The sequence below is a fragment of the Numenius arquata genome, chromosome 3 (genome assembly GCF_964106895.1).
Source record: "Numenius arquata chromosome 3, bNumArq3.hap1.1, whole genome shotgun sequence".
Classification (NCBI taxonomy): Eukaryota; Metazoa; Chordata; class Aves; order Charadriiformes; family Scolopacidae; genus Numenius; species Numenius arquata.
In genome coordinates, this window is record NC_133578.1 from 22,596,096 (window position 1) to 22,617,130 (window position 21,035).

Genomic DNA, 21,035 nt, shown 5'->3' on the forward strand with positions numbered 1-21,035 from the left:
CTCTTAGTGGATTTTCAGAAGAGAGCAGCTCTCCTAAAAGCAATTCTGCATGAGGACTGTTGCTGCTCTCAAAGTTTTTGGGTTCTGTATCCAATACCTTGGCTTACTTAATCAAGGAGACAAAGGGCCTGGTTGAAGGTAGGGAGGAAGTGTTTTCCTTTGGAAAAATTATCTTCTAGGACAGAAACAAAGCATCCCTATAGTCTAGGTCAAGAAGCTGACTGTATGTGTTCCTGATCAGTCAAGAGAGGGTCATTTAGTCTTAAGGTGCTTTTCTTTCAAGTCAAAGAATTCTTGCCTTTGATTGTAACATAACATAAAATTGCTTCCATTTTGGTTAGCTCCCTGCCCTGAAACCACCACCAACAACGGTCATGTGAACAAAGCTTCATCAAGTGCAGTTGCTTCAGTACTTTGAAGCTGGTCCTTGTCCTTGAACATTTCTGTCTGTGCACCTAGGAAGTAATAGTGTTGACCATTAGAAAACGTGGTCTCTGATACATCTTGTATCCAGTTAATGTTTAAACATCTGCTGCATAGCAGCAGATTACTTTCTTAATGCACCCCATGTTTTTAAAGATTGTTCAAGTTTCATATTAAGAAGAATCTTTCATTTTTAGTTGCATGTTTCGTTTGCCTTTTTTAAGCATCTTTAAATTATTACTAAGGTCTCCAGATTAACTTTTTCCTTCTAATTGTTGTCAGAGTCAGTTACAAGCACATATGGTTTTAGTAGAGATTCATATTCATTGCTCTTTATCTTTCTATGTTCAGAGTTTTCAATATAGTATATAATGAAATAGAACTTAGGTCTTTTTGTGGAAGTTTTAAAGACATCGAACTTAATACAAAACTTGAACTAAACATTTAATTCCACTGAATGTGGGAAAACTCATACTTAAGTGCGTAGGGGTCTTTTTGTTTGAAGCAGCAAGGTTATTTCAAAGTAGCTGTCAATGTTTTAGATGTAGATAAACTAGAGAAAATATTTTGGATTTTTTTTAGTCACTACCTCAACACAGATGCAATTGGATTTCTTTCCCTCTGTTTAATATCAATTTTCTTATCCTTTTTTAGAATCGCCAGATGCTGATATTGCCATGGAGGTAGCTACATCAGAACAGCATGTTTCCGAGGCAATATATGATTGTGTTATTTGTGGACAAAGTGGTCCTTCTACTGAAGACAGACCTACAGGGCTAGTTGTACTATTACAAGCATCCTCAGGTATGAATGTGTGAGTTCTTCGACAAGCAGTGTTTCTGCAGCATTTAGTATGTGTGCATAAATACTGTTGTGTCTCACAGAGCCTGGAAAGACAAGAATCTCCTCTTTTGTGGTGTGTGGGTTTTTTTGTGTTTGTGGATGACCCTCCATGAGGCACATGTGTAGGTCTAAGGGTACTGAGAAAATTTTCAAATGTTTGGGAAAAGAGTGAAGAGTTTCATTCTCTCCTAGTTTCCAGCAGTATGTAATAGACCTACAGGAAAATAGATATTGAAAGAAAAAGAAAGTAAAATAGTCATCAGTGGGTCTATATGTATGTATGTGTGTTTGTGTATGTATATGCAAAAGCACAACTTCCAGTGTTCAGTTTCTTTAATAACTTTTTTACCGTTTAACATCAACAAAGCACATTGTAGTTACAAAACAGAATTTCCTGATTGTTCTTTTGATTCTTTAGTGTATTGTTATCCATTGCTTTCTTTATTGCTGCTTTTTTTCATACAGTGTTGGGACAATGCCGCAATAGCACTGAGCCAAAGAAACTACCAACTACTGAAGAGGAGCAGATATACCCTTGGGATACCTGTGCAGCATTGCATGATGTGAGGCTTACAACTTTACAGAGATACTTTAAAGATGTAAGTATTTCATATGAACATTACTACCACTTAAGAAAAAATTGTGTTAAAAGGTAAATGAAATTACAACTTAGAGTCCTCCCAGTTTAATTTCTACATTTAGTGAACACTTTGTCACATTGCAGTAGTTAAGAAGTGTTTACAGTTGATAGGGTCATTATTTTTAAATAGCGTCTGGCTTTCCCCTAGTTACATTTTGAGCGTAGGTGTCTAGTGTACCTATAGGCTATATAGTCATTAAATATCCATGCAGATGTTCTCTAGAAGAAGATACTTCACAAGTGTGACCATACAATTGAGATGTGGTTTTGCTGTCTGAGGTATTAGTTTCAAAACGCCGTTCTCTTGCAGCCATTCAAAGATCCTGATCAAGGAATTACTCTTAATCAGTTAAGAGTATTTTTGGCAGCATAGAGGAAGTTGAAAGAGTTGTTTTAACCTGTAACAGTTTTCTGAGCCACTACGGAGAAGGGGAGGATGAGTGGATAGGAAGGAGGGGGACCAGCAGAAGACTTCACACTCTTCTGCTGAATGCTAAACTCTCCACAACATTACTGAAGTTCAGTTTTACATTAATTGGTATGTTATTGTCTGTTTTGCAGTTCTGGTAGCTGTTCTAAACAGAGTTTTGCATTGCTTCACAAAGCCACATTAAAGCTTTTCATATTTAATTTTGAGAGGCAGTTCTTGTTGCTTAACAGAACATGTTCAGTTGTAGACCTCTGTGGAAGTGAGGTGCTGCCTGTGGCTTTCCTTGCTAGTGTATAAAACAGCCATGTGAGATAATACGTAACTGTTCTTCTCCCCAAGAATAATTTCTTGGAAGAATATGTAGTCTGTGAACCTAAATTAGCTCCTGTAGACTAGTGTCAAGTGACATACCAGCTCTTAGACAGATCTAACTAAAAAAATCAGCATTTAGAAGCTTAAGTATTGGCTTTAAAGAGGAAAAACTGTAGCAATTTTTACTCTGACCACGATGGCTAGCTTTCTCAGAATGTCATCCACAGATAATTGAAATTTGCCAACTACAACCAAACTTTTGTAGAGTAGATTAACTTAGAGTAAATTTCATAATTGTTTTGATACAGTTTTAAAAATTGGGTAATGTTTTCATAAAAGCGCCTTCTACTGAGGCAAATATTACACACTTTATTGATAGAAAGTAAAACTTTTAAAGGTGTAATCAGGAAATTATTTCTGAACAAAAGTTTTTTGTGGTTTTTTTTTTTTAGTTCAAAGAGAATCTGTGGACAAGCTTTTCTTTTTTGACATTTGATGATGTTTGCTTACTATTTCAAATAGTTAATAAATATTTTTTCCTACTGAAATGATAAAGAACATTGAACCAATACTGTAGCTTTATTTTTATGTGTTTGCAAACTATAAATGGAAGGGGATCCAAGCAAAATGTTACTCAAAAACTTGATCTCACTGAAGTGTATCTTTCCCTTCCTGTACAATAACACTACCAACAGATCAGTCTAAAATGCCCTGTAACGCAATGAGCAATTGCATCCTGCTTTCAAAAATTCCGGTCCTGATTCAAGCATTAGTTGATTTAGCTGTTCTTGCTTTCAAGTTTCCAGGTGACTACTGTGCTAAAAAAATATCTCTGCATGAAAGAACTAATCCTTAAATTTCTTTTGGCATAAAAATGGAAACATCTGTTAGTGTCTTGTGCATCTTGTTCAGCTGAGCTAAGCAATAAGAAGTCCTTTTGTTTGTCTACTGTGTCCTTCCCAGTAAGTGTCCTCCTCGAACAACAGATTTCAGGAAGCAAGAGAATAATTTCACTTAGATCTGAAAATTTTAAGTTATGAAACATGATCTAGCTTATTCTACTAGAAGAAAAAAATAATATTCAAAAACTACGTGCTATATACAGATTGGGCAAAACAGGCCAGTTCTTTCCATAAAGATGCCTTTTGTGCTTTCTTAGCTGAAATTTGGTGCTTGTTGTCAGTCAATTCTTGCCCATTAAAGGAAAAATAACTGAAAGTGATTATTTTTAATATGGAGAGGTATGACTAAGGATTAGGAGATAAAATATCACATACTAGATTGATAGGACTATTTTCAGAATCACATAGTACTCTGTAACAAGTAACTTTATAGAGGTGTGTTCCATCCCAAGCCTATTGCTTGCGTTGGAATCTCCTTTATCTCGGAACTCAAGAGTAATAAGAGTAAAGCCTTTCTGCAAAGACTTTGAGGTTTGTTTTTCTTCTTTTGCAACTGCTACCGAGTAGCCTTGTTTAAATACATGGAGTAAATATTACTTTTCCTGAATGAAGTATTTGTCCTGTGGGACTTATCCAGGTGTATCATATGACCTTAGTAATAGTGCAGTCTGCTAAATCATTCAGGAGCCAGCAGGCAAAAAAGAAAGTTTTTCTAGTTGTATGGCCTGAGAGGACCATAGCACATCTTGAATGTCAGGTTGAGGCAAGGTAAATAGGAGCATGTCTTGTAGCTAGAATTTGTATTTTTGTTTTGATTTCCTGCTCAGATGCAGGAGCGGGGGGAAAGAGGTGCCAAGACATCCTTAGAAAACGCAGCTCTCAGAGTTGGTTATTCATAGTACCCTGGTTTTGCATCATACATTAAGACCATTTGGGGGTGCATCTGCACTAAAAATTGTTTTCCAATTCTGGTAGCCATAGATCTTATTCTGTTCTTTAAATGTGTAACCAGAATGTACATTTCAATCTATGTATGAAATTATTTCTTTGAGAAATGGAGATTTAATAATTAGAGTTACTATAGCTAGGTATTCTGCAAGAGAATTTTCTAGAATTCCTTGTCATAAGTTTGCCAGTGGTGACAGTACCAGTGAGGTAGCTTTATTTTTGACATGTGGGCTATAAGTGCAGTCTCTGAATATGGCCAATGTTTTCAAAAAATCGTAGTATAAAACTCAATTCACTAAGCAAAGATTTGTTCTCTTTTTTTTTTTTTATGATATGTTATATACAATACTGTTCAACAACTCATTAAAAACCCTAAGTGTCTACGCTGGATTTTAATAACAGATTGGTGTTTAATTATATAACTGTTATCTTGTTATTTTGGTAATGTACAAAACTGGATTAAATGTATTGGAGCAGTATGCTGCCCTTGTACATGGGATAACTTGTGCTGTTGGAACAGATGGTAGCATTAGAGCTGTCTTCATGCTGTAATAAAGAAGTTCTTTAAAGAAGTCATTCTCTGAAGTGACAAGAACTGCAGAGGTTTAACTTAAGTGCCTGGCTTTTGTTGGAAAGAGTAACCTAATGGCAGCCACCTAAGTTAGCGTAGTTAAATACTGTGGTGCTGGACTTGGCAGTGTTAGATTAACAGTTGGACTCGATGATCTTAAAGCTCTTTTCCCACCTAAATGATTCTGTGATTTTTTTAAAATAAATCTTGTCTTTATTTCTACAGCATGTGTCTTTTAATTAGATAGCATACAAATAATAAAAAAAAAAATTAATCTTAATATAAGTTGTGGTAAATACCTTTGTAACTATATATATTGTTCTTTTTTCCTGCTGTTTTTGCTTTGTTTTAGAGTTCCTGCCTGCAGGCAGTGTCAATAGGCTGGGAAGGAGGCGTTTATGTACAAACTTGTGGTCACACTTTACACATAGATTGTCACAAATCTTACATGGAATCTTTACGGGTAAGTAAAACTACAGATAGTCTTTTTTATTTGTATCTGAGCCGTTCTTAGTGAAATCAATTGGATTTGTGCTGTTCCATTCAGAGAAAGATTTGGGTTACATGAATGGACAAGATGTTTTTATTATGTTTCAAGAACTGTAGATAGTAAATCTCTTAATTGCACCTTGACATTATTAACAAAAGTACTTAGTTTCCAGTTATTCTGATATATCAGAAAAAATACTTGACTAAATTAACCATGTTGTTAGAAAATTAAATGACTGGTTTTTGTTTTTTGTTTTTTTTTCTGGTGTTGCCTATTCATGTAAAGCATTTTTTATACTTTTCATTTCTGTTTGCTGTTTAACATGTGTTAGAAATTACAGAGGAATTGAAGAAAAAATGAGAGGGGAATTTTACAAATATAAACTTTTGCTTTTGGCTAATTCTTAATATGAAAATTCAGATATAAAAAGTTAGATTTTTATCTCTAGTTATGGTATATGTTATATATATACATGCAGTTTAGAGAAATGAATTAAAAAAATTTAACTCTTGTGAATTATGGCTTTTTTTTTTTCTCCTTGGAAAATACTGTTGGGAAATTACTGCTATATGTGGTTTTAAAATACAGTTTGTTAGTCAGCCCTCAGAAATTGTTGGCTAGAAAAGACATTCATTTATTTTCACATGGTTTCAGCAAAACAGGGTAGTATTCCATTGACGTTGCTGGCCTCCTCCACCCCTCTCAACCTATTGCAGCCCAATTGCAGATCTTCTGAACAGTGTTATCACAAGCTCAGCAGTGGTAGAAGTTATCAGATTTTAAGCAATCATTTATTTCTGGATTATTTAGTGTAACAAAATGAAGACTAAATGATGACTTCTTGTTGCATATGAAAATGATTTATTTTTTTTTTTATTCAAGATTTCTTTGTGGTATTTCTTCAGTTTTATTTTTTCATCAGTTTTGTTGATTTGTTTCCATTTTGAGAAAAACTGTGCTCAATCCTTTGTATTTTTAATACCTGCATTGGTCATACTGTGAAACTTGCCTCTAGAGAAATGGGAAGCTGTGCCACCTTTATTGGATTCCATCATTAATTGTTCTTTTCCATATACCTGTAAAGGTGGTTTCGAGGTAATTGTGTCATCAAGATAATGAATTAAAATCTGGGCTTTCATGGTAGAATCTCATTTTGCAGATTTTTGAAAAAGTAATCTTTTGCATCATATAGACACTGAAGTCCCTTTTCTGGTGGATTCTCACTGAAACTCAAACTATTATTCCATCTCATTGTATTCTTGAAGATTTCTAGATTATTTAAGTGACCTTTTGATCGTAGCATGTATTACTACTACCTAGATGAGTACATAATAATTTTGACTATTCCTAGCATTCTTAATACTGAAATAATTTATATAGACTTGTGTTCATCTGGAGAAAACATTTATTTTTACATAATACAATCACAGATCAACATCCAGAAAGGTGTGTAAAAGTAGGCTCACCAGAATGCCTCAGAGTTCTGGGCTGGTTGCTTGAAGTTTAAATTATAGTCACTACTAACTTTGCAGTTCTCTTCTCTTGGGAGTGAGAAACCATTGAGGCAATTCACAAAGCCGAAGCAAGGTTGCTTGCCAAGAACAGGAGTGCTTGGGAGATGTCCTCACTTCCCAAACACGTACTTATGTGTCCGTTTTTTGATCCTTCATGATAAAGAAGAAATAATCTGGGTTTTTATCATGCTACCCTCCAATGGCTACTTGATGAGGTCTTTCAGCCTGTACTACTTCTGTGAAATATCTTCAAATGTTTTTCATTACTGAAAATAAAATTGCCTGTCTATAAATTAAAAGATCTTATCAAAAAAGTCTCAAACTTTATGGGAATTGCTAGAAAGAGACAACATGTGAAATGTTCAAAATACCCCATTGAAGTATTTCTAGTTTATTATGGGAATACTGTTGACAATGAAGAGTACTTAAAAATTAGGAAAACTAGTTGAACTGGAGGATTGTAAGACAGTCTGTAGTAAAGACCTTTTTCACTAAAATGAGAAGCCATTCCAGTTATTCTTTCTTTACGGTTGTTTGGTTTTAGCCTTAGTTCCTTAGTTATACGCCTGAAATATCAAACTAAAAATTACAATCTTTTGCAAATTTCAGCTACATCTTCTTTATTTTCTTTTAGAATGACCAGGTCCTCCAGGGGTTTTCGGTGGACAAAGGAGAATTTACCTGTCCCCTCTGTAGGCAGTTTGCTAACAGTGTTCTTCCTTGTTATCCTGGAAACAACGTGGAAAGAAGCCTTTGGCAAAGTCATAGTAACAAGTGTATGCAAGACCTTGTACAAGAGGTGGAAGATCTTCAAGAACAGCTGGGAACTTTCCCAGTAAGCATCAGTGTAAGGCAGAAAGATCCTTGTTAATTTGCCTCTACCTTTCAGTTTTTACATTATGTTGCGTTTGTGACCTGTTAAAAACTCGACAACCTGGGAAACTTCATTTTCTTCTGATATGGAAGATAACATACTTTTTTTTTTTTAAATCAAGAAATTTTAAATATTTACAGCACTTACTGCATTGCCTACTAAAACAATTAAAAAGCTATAAAAAAATGAATTAATACCTTTTTTTTATGGGGTACATTTTCACTTCTCTCCATAGTAATTTGTATAGAATTGAGTCATGTAATAAGAAGTGATAAATCAATTTCATCACAACTTAAAAACACCAATATCCTTGTAACTGGAAGCTAGAGAGTGTCTATTAAGAACATTTTAAGGTATGGATTATTTGTTCTACAGAAAGAGCAGTTTGCAGATGCTCACATATTACAAAACTTCATGAGGTCTCTCTGAATGATAGAATTGTACCAGATACAATCTGGTAGCCTTTGAGTCTTGATGAAGATACTTTATGTTATTTTCATATACTTGTGCAAAGCAAATACACTTTAAAATAATGCAAGCAGTGAGATTCCTCAATTTAGGAGACAAAACAGTGATGTTTTCATATTCAGAACAACTTTCAGACCATTATAACAGTTCTGTGAGACAGAATATTGGCTTTTAATGCTTTTAATTTTTCCATAACCTGCAAATGTGTTTTTATAAATGTGAAAGCGCTATACTTTGCGATCAGCTATTGCATTTCTTCAGGTAAAATTAACTACTCTTCTTTTGTGTCTTTGTTCATAGTCTGAAACCAATCTCAGTAAAGAAATGGAATCTGTAATGAAGGATATAAAAAGTACCACACAGAAGAAGTATACAGATTATAGTAAGAGTCCTGGATCACCTGACAATGATTTTCTCTTCATGTATTCGGTAGCCAGGTGGGTATGATTTTCTTTTTATATTTTTTTCTTTTGTGTTTCTCATTAATGGTATTACTCACCAGAGAGTTTTCTTCTTTTAAAAAAAAAATTTAAAAAAATATTCCATCCTTTCCAAAAAGTACTCTTTGAGTACTTAGTACATCAGGGTTACGTTTTCTGATTTTCATGTGCAGGCATATGCAAGGTGGAAAGATGCACCTCTCAGTTCATTTTTACTGTGTGCAGCAGTGGTGCAAAACCCAGAGAACATTTTGTCTTCTGCTTGTTTAGTTTTCTTCTTTATTCAAGGTTTTGCTTTCCGTATATCAAAATTTTATGTTCAATTTCTTTTTCTACTTTCTTTTCCCAAACTGTCAAATCTTCTCTACTACTATGTAGCAGAATGAGATTATTTCTAGATCACTGCTATATTGGTGTTTTTTAAGTCACAGGGTGGTTTTAATCTCTCCATCAGACATTAGTTTTATTTACTTAAATTGGGATCACAGAAGGAGCCTTGTCTACATCGGCAACCAGGAATGTCTCTTCATGTGAATAAGACTTCTGAAAAAGTGTCAGAAATACCAGCATTTTCTCTGTGCTGTTTGATTCCAGTTTTATGGCTGTCAGTGTCACAGACACCATCTCCAAGAAAATCAGATGTCACTGGTAGCAGAGAAAAGAAATTGCAAGCAAATTCTGTAGCACCTAGTGGGAGAGCTAACCCCTGTCTCTTTTCCTAGCAAGAGAGGCACTCAGGGTGTGGGCGTCCTGATTTGCATGCACTGCTGGAAGAGCAGCTCTGCAGCTACCTCCCCATTTCCCTACAGTCTTACCTTGTTAAATTTATGCCCTTTTTGTATGCATCCCTCCTTGTCTTTGCTGCTGTGTATGAGATTAGTATAGTGTGTCAATCACAAATCATGTGTGCCTCGCTTTAATTTTAATAGCTCCACGTTCATAGCATCGATGACTCATTTGTGGCAGTATCTTGGAGGACTGTTTCTGCATTGCAGAGCAATAGTTCTCATGCTTTTTTTGGCTGTGTAAACAAAGCTTTTGGTTTTGCTGTCCACTATGTATAGACTAATATAAGAACCTTGTGTTCTTTCCTTCCAATTTGTGTTGCAGTATCTGTTTTTTTTCATATATGTGTTTTCTTTGTAAAGTGAAGTGGAAAAAATGGTAATGTTTAACTTAATTCTTTTGTCCCAACAGAAAAAGGAGATCTGTCCAAATATATTCACTTTCTGGAAAGCGCATTTTTACTTCCCCCTGCTCTGATCTGACAGGAATTCTGAGAAATACACAGTCACCCTCCACACCCCCAATATGTTCCTTTAATGAAAGCCCACAAGAAGGGGTGAAGTAGGGCTGGTTTTTAATCAGGAGTCTGTACAGCTGAGCAAAATCCACCTTCTCAGTCTTTTTTCTGTGAGTGAGGAAGATAAAGCCAGTGTTCTACAAAATGTGTTGCTCCAATGAATGACGCAAAGATTTCTAGATAGAGGAAGCAGTCGCTCATATAGATTTTCTTTCTTCGTCTCTTTGTTTCATGTTGAGGGGACTGAGATAGCAAAGGATGCTTTCAGAGACCACTCTGTGTTCCACTCTTGTATCAGATTCCCCAAGTTTTTCTTCACTGATGAGAGAATAGGCACAGAGAGCTCTGTGTTTCTTCAGTAGAGGGCAGATGGTACTCAGATCCTCGAGGTAGAAGGGAGATTGAATAAGTGAGGAGATACACTAGTCTCTTTCAAAAATGATTTGAAGCTATACGTGATGTAGAACACTTTTTATAAAGGAGAAGTGTTTAGTTTCACAGAAGCTGCTTTCTCTACTGTGCGCTTTTATGCCAAAGTTTAGGTATGTCTTGAAAGAGATGTCTTAGAGGAAAAGGCTAATATTTACGTTTCCAAGAAAGCTGAACTATAAGCTGCTCTCTTTGAGGAGCTGGGGGCAATGAAAAAGTGTGGGAGGTGAGAGTTAGTATGATATGTCTGATGGAGTATATGTTTCCCAAGATCTCTCTCCTTACATTCCTTATAGCAAAAAGTACTATATAACACCTCATACATATCAAGAAGAGTTCTTTTCAGAATCATCTCTGAGGTTTGTTTTGTAAAATAGTACATATTTCTTGGTGAAAGGGAAACTTAAAATTCTAGATCTAGAAAGTTTTTCTTAGACATTCAGGTAGTGGTTTTGGTTGAAATCTTAATTGTCTTGGTTTTAATGAAAAGCTGACATTAGTTTTGTTCTACAAATTGGTTATCAGAAGGTTTGTATTAATAAAACATACTGGTTTCCTTTATATTCCCATGATGAACTAGCACATGCTGATCTACAGTTGCTATTTTGTCCCTGCTTGAAATGTCCCTATGAAATCCCTGTCCCTGCTTCCTTGCTGGTGGATTTTAGAAGTTCAGTAAGCACTGCAAATCGCCTGAAGAGTGGAAAATTCCCCTGTCACACAGATGCCCTTATCAGCAGCAACCAGATGGAGCTCTGAGCAGGCACATTATCAATGTTAAATTGCCTTTTCTGAGTAGAGAGGATTAAAGCATTCCTTCAGAAATGGGTGGCACAAGCTGCAAATTTAGGGATAGTAATATTCTAAAATGTTACTATTTTAAAAACATATGAAAGTATCTTAACAAACACTGCATATCAAAAATGTATTATTCTTTCAAGCTGGTGGAGCTGAAATTCTTAAAAAATAATTTGTTTTGAATAAAGTAGTCATCCTGTAGTTTTTTCTTAAGTGTGTGTGGGTGTGTGTTTTTAGCTTAGATATATTATGTACCTAAAATTCTACAATAGATTTTATTTTGTATTCAGTCGCATTATATTGAACCTAAAATTGTTTGATTTTTAGTTAAAGGACAACTAGTTCAGTGTCTAGACTGAGCTTTGCAATTTAGATTAAATTAACAAAATAATGTTTCAGAGTAATAGAATTATGTTCTTTTATTTTAATTAAAGGAATGTATGTTGACTTATTAAAACAAACTCTCAGACAACGTAATGTAAATTGTTTGCACCAAGTCTTAGGGGTAAAAGATAATGCAGTACTGAAACATCCAATTCCAAAATTAAACAAAGCTATCGAATTTGGCCTAAATTGGTGCCTAAGCATCAGACTACAATAATACTAAGCAAGAAAGCATCAATGTGACACGCAGAGATTTAGTGACACAACTCCTGTTTCATATTAATGAGCTACAGTGAATACCAATGTTTCATTCAGAATTAACCTCCAAGGCTTTTATTAACTAACTTATCCATAAAGGTCAGTGTTTCCATTATAATTTAGACTGTTTTCATACTTAGTTACTTGATGGCATATCCATTGTACTGACTGTTTATGTAAAGCAAAACAAAAGCCCTGCCATTAAAGAGAGCGCTTTATAGACGTATCTGATTGAAATTTAGCCAATCTGTATGTTGTCTTTTTAGATTTGCACATGAAGTCCATTATTATCAACGAGCTGTGTGTGCATACAGAAAAAAGACTTAGAATTCACTTTTTTTTTTTCTTCAATCACAACTGCAGCAGCTGTTTTGAAATAGTACTTGCTAATCAAACCACTTAAAATCACACATGGCAATATCTTGATAAAGTTTGTTTCATTCTGAGTCATACTTTGGCAGTATCTCACACTAAAGATTAGTTCACAGCATTCTTTTATTTAGTGTACTCTGGGAGTTTGTGGTGACTCTTTCGTGTCCTTAGAAGCTTGAGTAATGCTGTTCCATTCAACACTTACGTTTTTCTTGCAGAACAAACTTGGAACTTGAGCTGGTCCATCGAGGAGGCAATTTATGTTCAGGAGGTGCAAGCACAGCTGGGAAAAGATCATGTTTAAGTAAGTTTCATGTAATGAAGCGCAACATAAATTATTAGAATATTGAATAAAGGTAGCTAACACTTTCTAAATTTTGTCAACTTTTTTTCTTTTAAAAACCTTTTTTCCTGCTGTAATGAGTCTTTTGTGTTTTGTTACAATTTGAGAAATCTGAAACCCAATTTGTACAAGTTATTCATTAGAGCTGCTCATGTGTCATGAGTATAATCTATTTAGAAATCAATTGTCATAGTATCCATGTAATATTTTTTTAATAATTTCCCTTTTTTATGATCAGAACTAGAAGTATTTTTAGGCTAAAGCAGGAAAGCTTTGTTTCACCCTGGCTGTTACTAGTAATAGTAAACAAATTTGTTTCTCTCAGTACTAATGGAGCTCATGACTAGGTCTCATACTTGGAAATCTGCTACTACCATGTTCCTTCTCTTTTATTTCCTTAGTTCTTTCTCTGGTAGGAGAGTTTTTCAAGTTTTCTTTGGTAGAAACTCAAATCTTCATCATTCTGAAACCTTTGTTATTTGCCAAATAAAGCACTTCTGGTTGACAGAAGTGATTTTTTTTCTTAACGTAGAATTTTTAAATCTTTTACTGGAATATAAACTGTTAGGAATTTTTTTTTTTTTTTTATGGCTAGGAAAAATTGGAAAGCCTTCCAGAATGCTACTAATGCTTGTTTAAATCATAGAAGCAGATTTGGTAGTAAAAATGTCAGAAAGCTTGGGCCCACCTCTGCCTTTTGGTACGTGATTTGTGGGCAATGCTTTCCTCATCATTTAAGGTGATGAGCCACCAAAGAAATCCCATCACATACTATGCGGTCCACATCCTCTCTAGGATAAGAGCTTCCTATTACTGCCAGGAATTGGAGTTTAATTGATTTCATTTATGTGTTGTGATTTGTGAAAAGCAGTTTTAAATCCTACTGCACGTTTTCTCCTCCCACCGTCGTTACCTCCCTTTCCCAGCAGGGCAAAGTAATCAAAAATGCACGTGTTAAAAGAACATTGCTCGATCGCTGTTTTAAAATTTGATGCATTTAATAGAGTCAAGGCTCTACAGATAATTTCTTCTTGGATTACAATATATTTTTAATTGTGTACTCATCTAGTAAGATGGACACTTTCTGAATTTTAGCAACTTACTGGATGTGTTACATGTTTCACAGGCATGTTGTTTGGAAGACCTTGATAAGCAGCTTAGGGCAGAGATTTCAGCTTAAAAATGAAAAGCTTTTGAAATATTTTAAGTGTAAAAATTTATAATGATGTTACACATAATGTGAGTGTACCCCTGTTTTCAGATGGCTTTACTAGTCATACGAGATCTTTATAAGTCTTGACGTTTTAAAGTTTAGAAGAATGTATGTGGGGAAAGTGGCCTTTCTGTAAGGTCATATGTTTATCTTATTGATAATTTTTCAAAGTCAGGGGATTTCAGCTTCTCTATATGACTTTTATCTTTAAAAAGAGGAGTGAAATACACTCATTACATCTTAAAACACTGTGAAATATTTGATGTTGTATCAGTATCAAATTTATGCTGCATGTACCTGTTTAAAAGTGTAACATATATATAAAATGGTAATGGTTTTTCTCATGGAGGTTTATCACCAACTAAAGTCAGTAAGTGCTGGAAGATTATGATTTTCAGAGAATGGTTGAACCACTGGAATGCTGAGCAGCTTCCTCCGTGTACATCTCTATAGCTCCATTGTTTCTGTTTGAACTTTATCAGTTGACACTAAGGGAAGAGCTACCTTAAAGTTGGTTTTATTCGTTTGGATTTTTTAAAGAAAAAAGAAAGAAAGAGAAAAAAATTCCACCAAGCTGAGGCCTGGTAGCTGACACTAAGTGGTTTGTATAATACAGCATTTAATTTTTTTCTTGTACTTACCACACCATCCCTTCAACTTCATCTTGCATAAATAAGGGCTCTTCCATACTTAGGACCTGATTTTAAAAGGAAGCATACCTTTTGCTGACAGCCAGGGAAAAGGCCAGTCAGGATTTCTAATACATACTTGTCAAGTCTTGAAATGCATGGATAATACTGTAATCATTGAAAAAAATTCATTTTGGAGAATTGCAAAATTGGAAATCATACATGGGGAACATATCTTCACTAGAGGACTGTCTTCTGCTAGATTTTTACTTCAACAAGACAAGACAAACTTAAGTCCAGTTTAAATTAATATATCATACTTAACTATTTTTCCAGCACTTCCACTGTTTCACCATTAACTCTGTATGTCTCAGAAAATGAACAACCAATGTTGTCTGTTCATCAAAATAGATTACTGGAACAAACTATACTCATAGAAAGTAGAAGATACTTCTCATGCTTGAGAAGTCTGGAAATCGTCTGATTAACGAGAAGCTTTAAATAAGATAACATCAACTATTGCTTTTAAAAATACCTGTTAGTTTACAACTATTGCTTTTAAAAATAAGTATTAGTTTACAAAATTTAAAATGTTTAAGAAACATCACTTTTTCGTAGCAGCAGATTTGCTGCTAAACTCTGCATTTGTTGTCTATATAAAAAGTAAAATTGCCCCGTAAGGAAAACTCTGTTTTAAAGCCTTGTCCTCAGAATTGTGTATATATTTAGTGAGAAGTATTTTATTTTTTTTTCCCCATGGTGTGATTTGGCTGTTTTCATGTACTTACACACAAAGGCTTAATTTGAAATTGGTAGACTATTTCCTACAATTGAAAAACATGTTGATGATCTTTTCTTTTTTTTGCATGTGATAACATTTCTTGATATTTTCCTTTTCTACTTAATACATCACATTTTGTTTGTTTACTGTAGTATTTGTCTGTTCTTTCTTAAACTATTGTGTACTTTGACTTATTGAGTGTGATGCACATGGAAATAGTGCTTTTTCCTTTAGCAATTGCATTATTTTGAGGATTCTCATGCAAATTTCTGAAGGGCTAGGGATGGCATTTAGACACAATGCACCTGCTTTTTACCACACTTTTGGGTAGAATGATAAATTTTCTTACTTAGATCTAAAACAGTCATGTTGGTATTTTTAGTATCTACCTTGCACTTAAAAATTGAAGAAGGCCTTGAAAGCTTTCAGGTGAAAGGTGCTATATATATGAATGGGTTGTTACTTTAAACAGGATGGAGACATAAATGTCATCTATTCATTGGTAAAAACATTCATGTGCCCTTTATGTTCTGTATTGGTACTTATTTTGTAAAATTGTTATGTAGCAAACCCCTTATATTTAATCTTACATTAAAATAGACTGATTTTTAATATAAGGTAATGGGGTTCTCCTGGAACAGACCTGTACGGTACTTCCATTTAGTATTATTATATTTAGTATTGGACATTAGACTAAATATGACTAGTAGGAGCAGAATCGCTTTTCCATATATAGCAGGGTTTGTTTTCACCAAATTGTTACAGAATGATATGTTTCCTTCATTCCCCCTTCCATATTGGTGCATTTAGAGATAAAAAATTGCAATTCTTTAGGTATGTATTCCGTAATATATTTTATTATTTTTCCATACTCATTTTTCCAAGAGGTAATCCTGTTTTTAAAATTTCATTTTAAATGTACCTTCAGCTTCTTCATTGTCTTATGCAGTGAGGAAAGAACGATTTTTAAAAATCCATACCCTATCTAGAACTTAAATACTGTTTTGTTGAGTCTTGCTTGTACAGTATTTAACAGCTCTTGTTTTTCAAATGTCATCCGTGTCAAGTCCAGCAGAAGTAATCCAAAATATAACCTGGTTTTGTTCTTCTTATCTGTGAGATAATGAGGTGTCTCTCTTGTGATTAAGCATACCACTCTGTATTAGTCTTGTAACAACTGTAAAGTTTGGCGATTAGATATTGCAGAAAACAGACTGTGTTGTCCCAGGTGAGCTGTTACAGCAGCAAGCGTCAGGGAAGATGGTGGGAACAAATAGGTCAAGAGCTGCTTTAGGAGATTGCATCATAAGGGCAGCTGCTCTTGGGAAGTAAAATTAAGAATGATTAATGTAGCTGTTAGTGGCAGTGATTGAGTCTGTGTGAGAATGAGGAAGAAAATCTGGCTGTAAAATTGCCATTTTAAGGTTCAAAGTTTCATATATGTGTTTGCATGAGTGTGTGTTACTAAAGAGTATGCAACCAAAAAATGCAAATGGAGTCTTATTTTCTTATTACTTAAAAATCAAGTCCTATTTTAAGGACCCCATTACAGTTTTAGAGTCCATGGCACTGAAAATTCTCTTCGGTTTAGGGCATAATTATGATATATAACAACTGTACAGGCCTTATCTCCCTGTTTTATAAAGTTTGAGATCTGTGTTTTGCTTCTTGTTTTCATTGTTTTATATTTATAGAACAGCTTCAGAATACGATATTAAGGCTGAATAGTTCGGACTTCTCTGGTCGACTTTTGTATCTCTGTTTAACTTGTGTATACGTGGGTGAACATAGTGCAATAGTGGGTGAACAATTCCACAAAATTTAAGTTATCTATAAATTAATTTATAATCTTGTCCTTTCTTCCTTTTAACTTTTTAAAAGTTCTTCTTTCTTACTTGCTGCTTTCCTTTCTTTTTTCTTTTTTCCCATTGTAGTAAGGACAGGATTAAGGGGTTTTTTTGGGAAGGATTAAATATTCTATCACCTTGTTCTCTGGCTTCAGTTTCCCTGCATAGAAGCTCCTTATCCGTATGCTTCTCACAGATAGCAGAGTGTGGCATTTCAGCATCAATTGCATTAATTGGAAGGGACATTAGTTTACAAGTGGACATCAAAAAACTATTTTAAACTTATGTAAGCTAGCCCTAAATGAAACGTCCAGCATCTTCATAACTTCTGTGATGGTTCTAACCATTGAGAAATTGTATTGTTCCACCGTTGGTTTTTTTATTTATTTATTTATTTTCTCCTCTTGTTCATTTAAAGCCTTTGTCTTGCATTTGTAGATGACTCGGTGTCTTCTGTCTTGATTATGATGTTAGTATCAATTTAATTAGTGCTTTTAGTGTTTTTGTGCACAGAAAGTCATCTTGACGTGAAGCATTTTTGAAGCTCTTCTTGCTGCTTCTTTATCAAATTTTTCAACCACATTGACAGTAATGGCTGTCTCCATTTTATCAATTATAGCCAGTGATGCTTGGAACCACTAAGTATGGTTCATTCCTGTAGGAAGAAAAACATAGGTTTTTTATGAATTGCTGAATTTCAACTCTCTTCTTCCTGTAATCTGTTAATGTGAATATGGTTGCAAAGATTCCTACACACCTCCCTGCAGCCACTAAAAATAAAAGGAATGAAAGTAGTTTTCAGGAATGCTTTCTGCCTTGGTACAATGGGTTTCTGTAGTTGGTAGGTTTGGTTTGGAGTTTTTGGTTTGGTTTTGTGGTGTTTTGTTCTGGTGCCCATCCATTCATGGTAGCTTTTGAAAAAGCAGTTTTTCTCAAGAGATGATCCTAACTATTTCCTAAAAAGCTTGGTATGCCATTCATACCTAGCATGGGAGAGGCAAAGATAGATACTATTAGAATTCTATTGCTTAAGTTGATTTCATACACTGGGAGGTTTGGTGTTGAGGATAATTAACTGTTTCATCAGCAATTAAAGCTTAAGATTTTGTAAAGACTGTTCATGTCCTAATGCTTTAATAGGCTTTTCCTGACCTTCATATTTTTTTTCTTCACTGATTCCAATCTCCTGGATCAGTGATGGATGGGAAGATGCTGTCAGCAGGTCTTTGCAGCTGCTGTTGCTAAGTGGACTATATAAATCTCTGCAAGGAGAAAAAAATACCTCAATCTCCTTATTAACAGTCAAGTCCCATCTGGTTGTATCAAGTGGTTTTTGTTATAATCTATATGCTTCTTCATAGTCCCAGCAAACTTTGGGAGAAGAAGGGCGTAATGTCTCTAGTCTGGTAAGATTTTCACACAGCAGTTGAAACAAGGATGTTTTCAGTTCCACTTGATAGTGAACTGCTGTGTCACTGTGTTTGCAATCTTTTGACATTGTAAATATGAATACAAATTTATAGAATGAAATAAAAGACTGGATCAAAACAGCAAAGTAGAGATTTTCATGACAGCAGTATGTGTTATTTATGTCCTTCTAAAACATAAATACGAGAGAGACTGGGGAATAAACACACAATCTGGACTTTTTCAAGCAACAGAAAGTCACCTAATTCCTTAATTGTCTTTGTCATCATTATTACAGTGCATTGCTATATGCTGTGGAAGTGGAATTTATAACAGAAAAAATCCTCTCATTTCAACTTTGGTAATTGGGAGTTCACTTTACAGTCAAGGGACTAATAAAAAGAGAAAGAATTAAAAAAGGCAGCAAAATTCTTGTAGAAATTTGGGATCACTTTGGCAAAGACCAAACCAAGATTACTAGTGAGAGCAAAACTTACATCAGCATGTAACTTCCTGACTCACTCATTTTTGTCAGTTCGGCACAGCATTTTTATAAGTTCTACCGTTCATCTATCAAATCCCTATCTGGTCTTCTCTCTGAATTTAGTTTTCTTTTGTGCTGTGCCTACCACAGTAAATGTGAAAAGAGCTTTGAAATCACCTTTATAGGCTCCTGCTTTATGCATTGTGGCATAGCAGAATATTTTTAAGAGCTTTGTCAATATCTGTAAAATCAGTGTGCTTTGATGTAAAAATAGTAAGGAATGTAACTACAGGTGCTAGTGCAGGCAGTGTGGTTATGTGGACAAAATACATATTATCTTTGTTTTTTCTGAGGAGCAGCATTAGAACACTTGCTCTAATAGCTCCAGTCCCAGTGTGAAGACAGGGTCTTATCCTTTGAGCTGCTCTTTTGGAAGTACCAATTCCAACTGAGTTTATTGCTCCTCTCTCAGTACAGAATAACTCTGGGAAGTAGAACTGGTATAGGACGAGTTGAAAGGAATGTACCAAGAGCAGCAGCATATGGAACAATAAATTTATTTTTGTAATTTTTAGAAATAGAATTAAGAGGGCTAATATGAATCAAAAGTTAAAGCTAATGCCTAACTGCTAATCTAGATGATTCTATTAAGTACTTTATAGAAGCTTTACATGTATTCTGTGAAAACAAAGACCATCTAAATAAGTTGGGAGAATTGAGACAGCGCTGCTTCAATATAGGTAATATATGAGTCATACGAACGTGTTTTGAAGCCAGTAATAATCTTGCCTGCTTAAATGTCTAAATCTCGGAATACTGCCAAGCCCCTGATGACTTACAGCAATAAGTTATATTGTGCATTCAAATTTTGTGATTTTTATATTTATTCAATTTAACTGGATGCAGCCTCTCTCAAATATTAAGAAGTTATAAGGAAAGGAGGACCACATTCAAATTGTTTTCACTCCTTACTTCTCACGATTTGTTATCTATAAACCTCTAATTTCATTGTGACTTCAGAATTATCATTCTCTAATTTTGTTGCTGGTATGCTTTCTAAAATTAATAATCTTCTACCAAATTTTGTTAGAGAATGTTATTTTAGAGAGTCTGAGCTACACCCAGATCCTGTCTTCCCCACTTAGAAAGGTGGGCTGTCCTGGAGAGAACTGGCTATAAGATCCACTGTGAGCGGTGGATGCCCAGTGCATTATGGCCTTTCTTCACAAAACTAGGCAAGGTGGTTGTTGTGTCATGTTAATGTTTTGCTGCTACTTGTTTAAAAAAAAAAAAAAAGGAAGAAAAGTGTATTTTAAAGCTTCTAAGTAGCGTGTTAAAATGTGGGAAGTTATTCTGTATTTTTACATTTCCTTTTCGGAATGATGCAGTCACACAAATACAGAGGGGAGAAAACCTCTGGTATTCATTGGGCACAAGGCAGATTTCTTCCAGGCCATCAAGCATAAGGATGTGGTAAAGCACCAAGCACTTTGTGCACAAAGAAGTTGCCAGATCTAGATTTTTGGTGTTTTCCTTGGCTTTCTCCGACACTCCATAATCATAGTAAATTGGAGGTAAAGCAGTTGAAGTCACAAACAGAAAAATGTTTGTATCTTCCTTTGGCTAGGCCTTAGTTTTTGCTAATTGTTAGAAATCTTCTCAGAAATGCCAGTATAGACACAATAGACAGATGGGGAGTCACTTTTGCCCGCAGGGAAGGTGTGTGCCATCAGGCCATTCCTGCGATGGTGTTCCCTTAGGGGTTGGTGTTGGTCCTCAGCTGCCCCGGGGCTGGAGACCAGCCTGGCGCTGCTGCATTGCTCTAGAGGTGTCTTCATATTTTTAAGTCAGTTCATAAAAAAAGGTCATTGTAACTGTATCTTATTACCTACTTCCTAGCTTTACATTTACGTGCTAAAGATGTTTTCTTGT

General features: G+C 34.9%; 1 protein-coding gene across 1 annotated transcript in view; it reads left to right on the forward strand.

Annotated features, from left to right (window-relative positions):
* Positions 1 to 21,035, forward strand: part of UBR3 (ubiquitin protein ligase E3 component n-recognin 3) — a 115,036-nt gene that overhangs the window by 66,133 nt on the left and 27,868 nt on the right. Inside the window, exons 26-31 of the mRNA XM_074145046.1 lie at positions 1,078 to 1,227; positions 1,732 to 1,865; positions 5,422 to 5,532; positions 7,708 to 7,920; positions 8,716 to 8,852; positions 12,618 to 12,703. Of these exons, the coding sequence (XP_074001147.1) occupies positions 1,078 to 1,227; positions 1,732 to 1,865; positions 5,422 to 5,532; positions 7,708 to 7,920; positions 8,716 to 8,852; positions 12,618 to 12,703 (831 nt within the window). The remainder of the gene's footprint in view (positions 1 to 1,077; positions 1,228 to 1,731; positions 1,866 to 5,421; positions 5,533 to 7,707; positions 7,921 to 8,715; positions 8,853 to 12,617; positions 12,704 to 21,035) is intronic.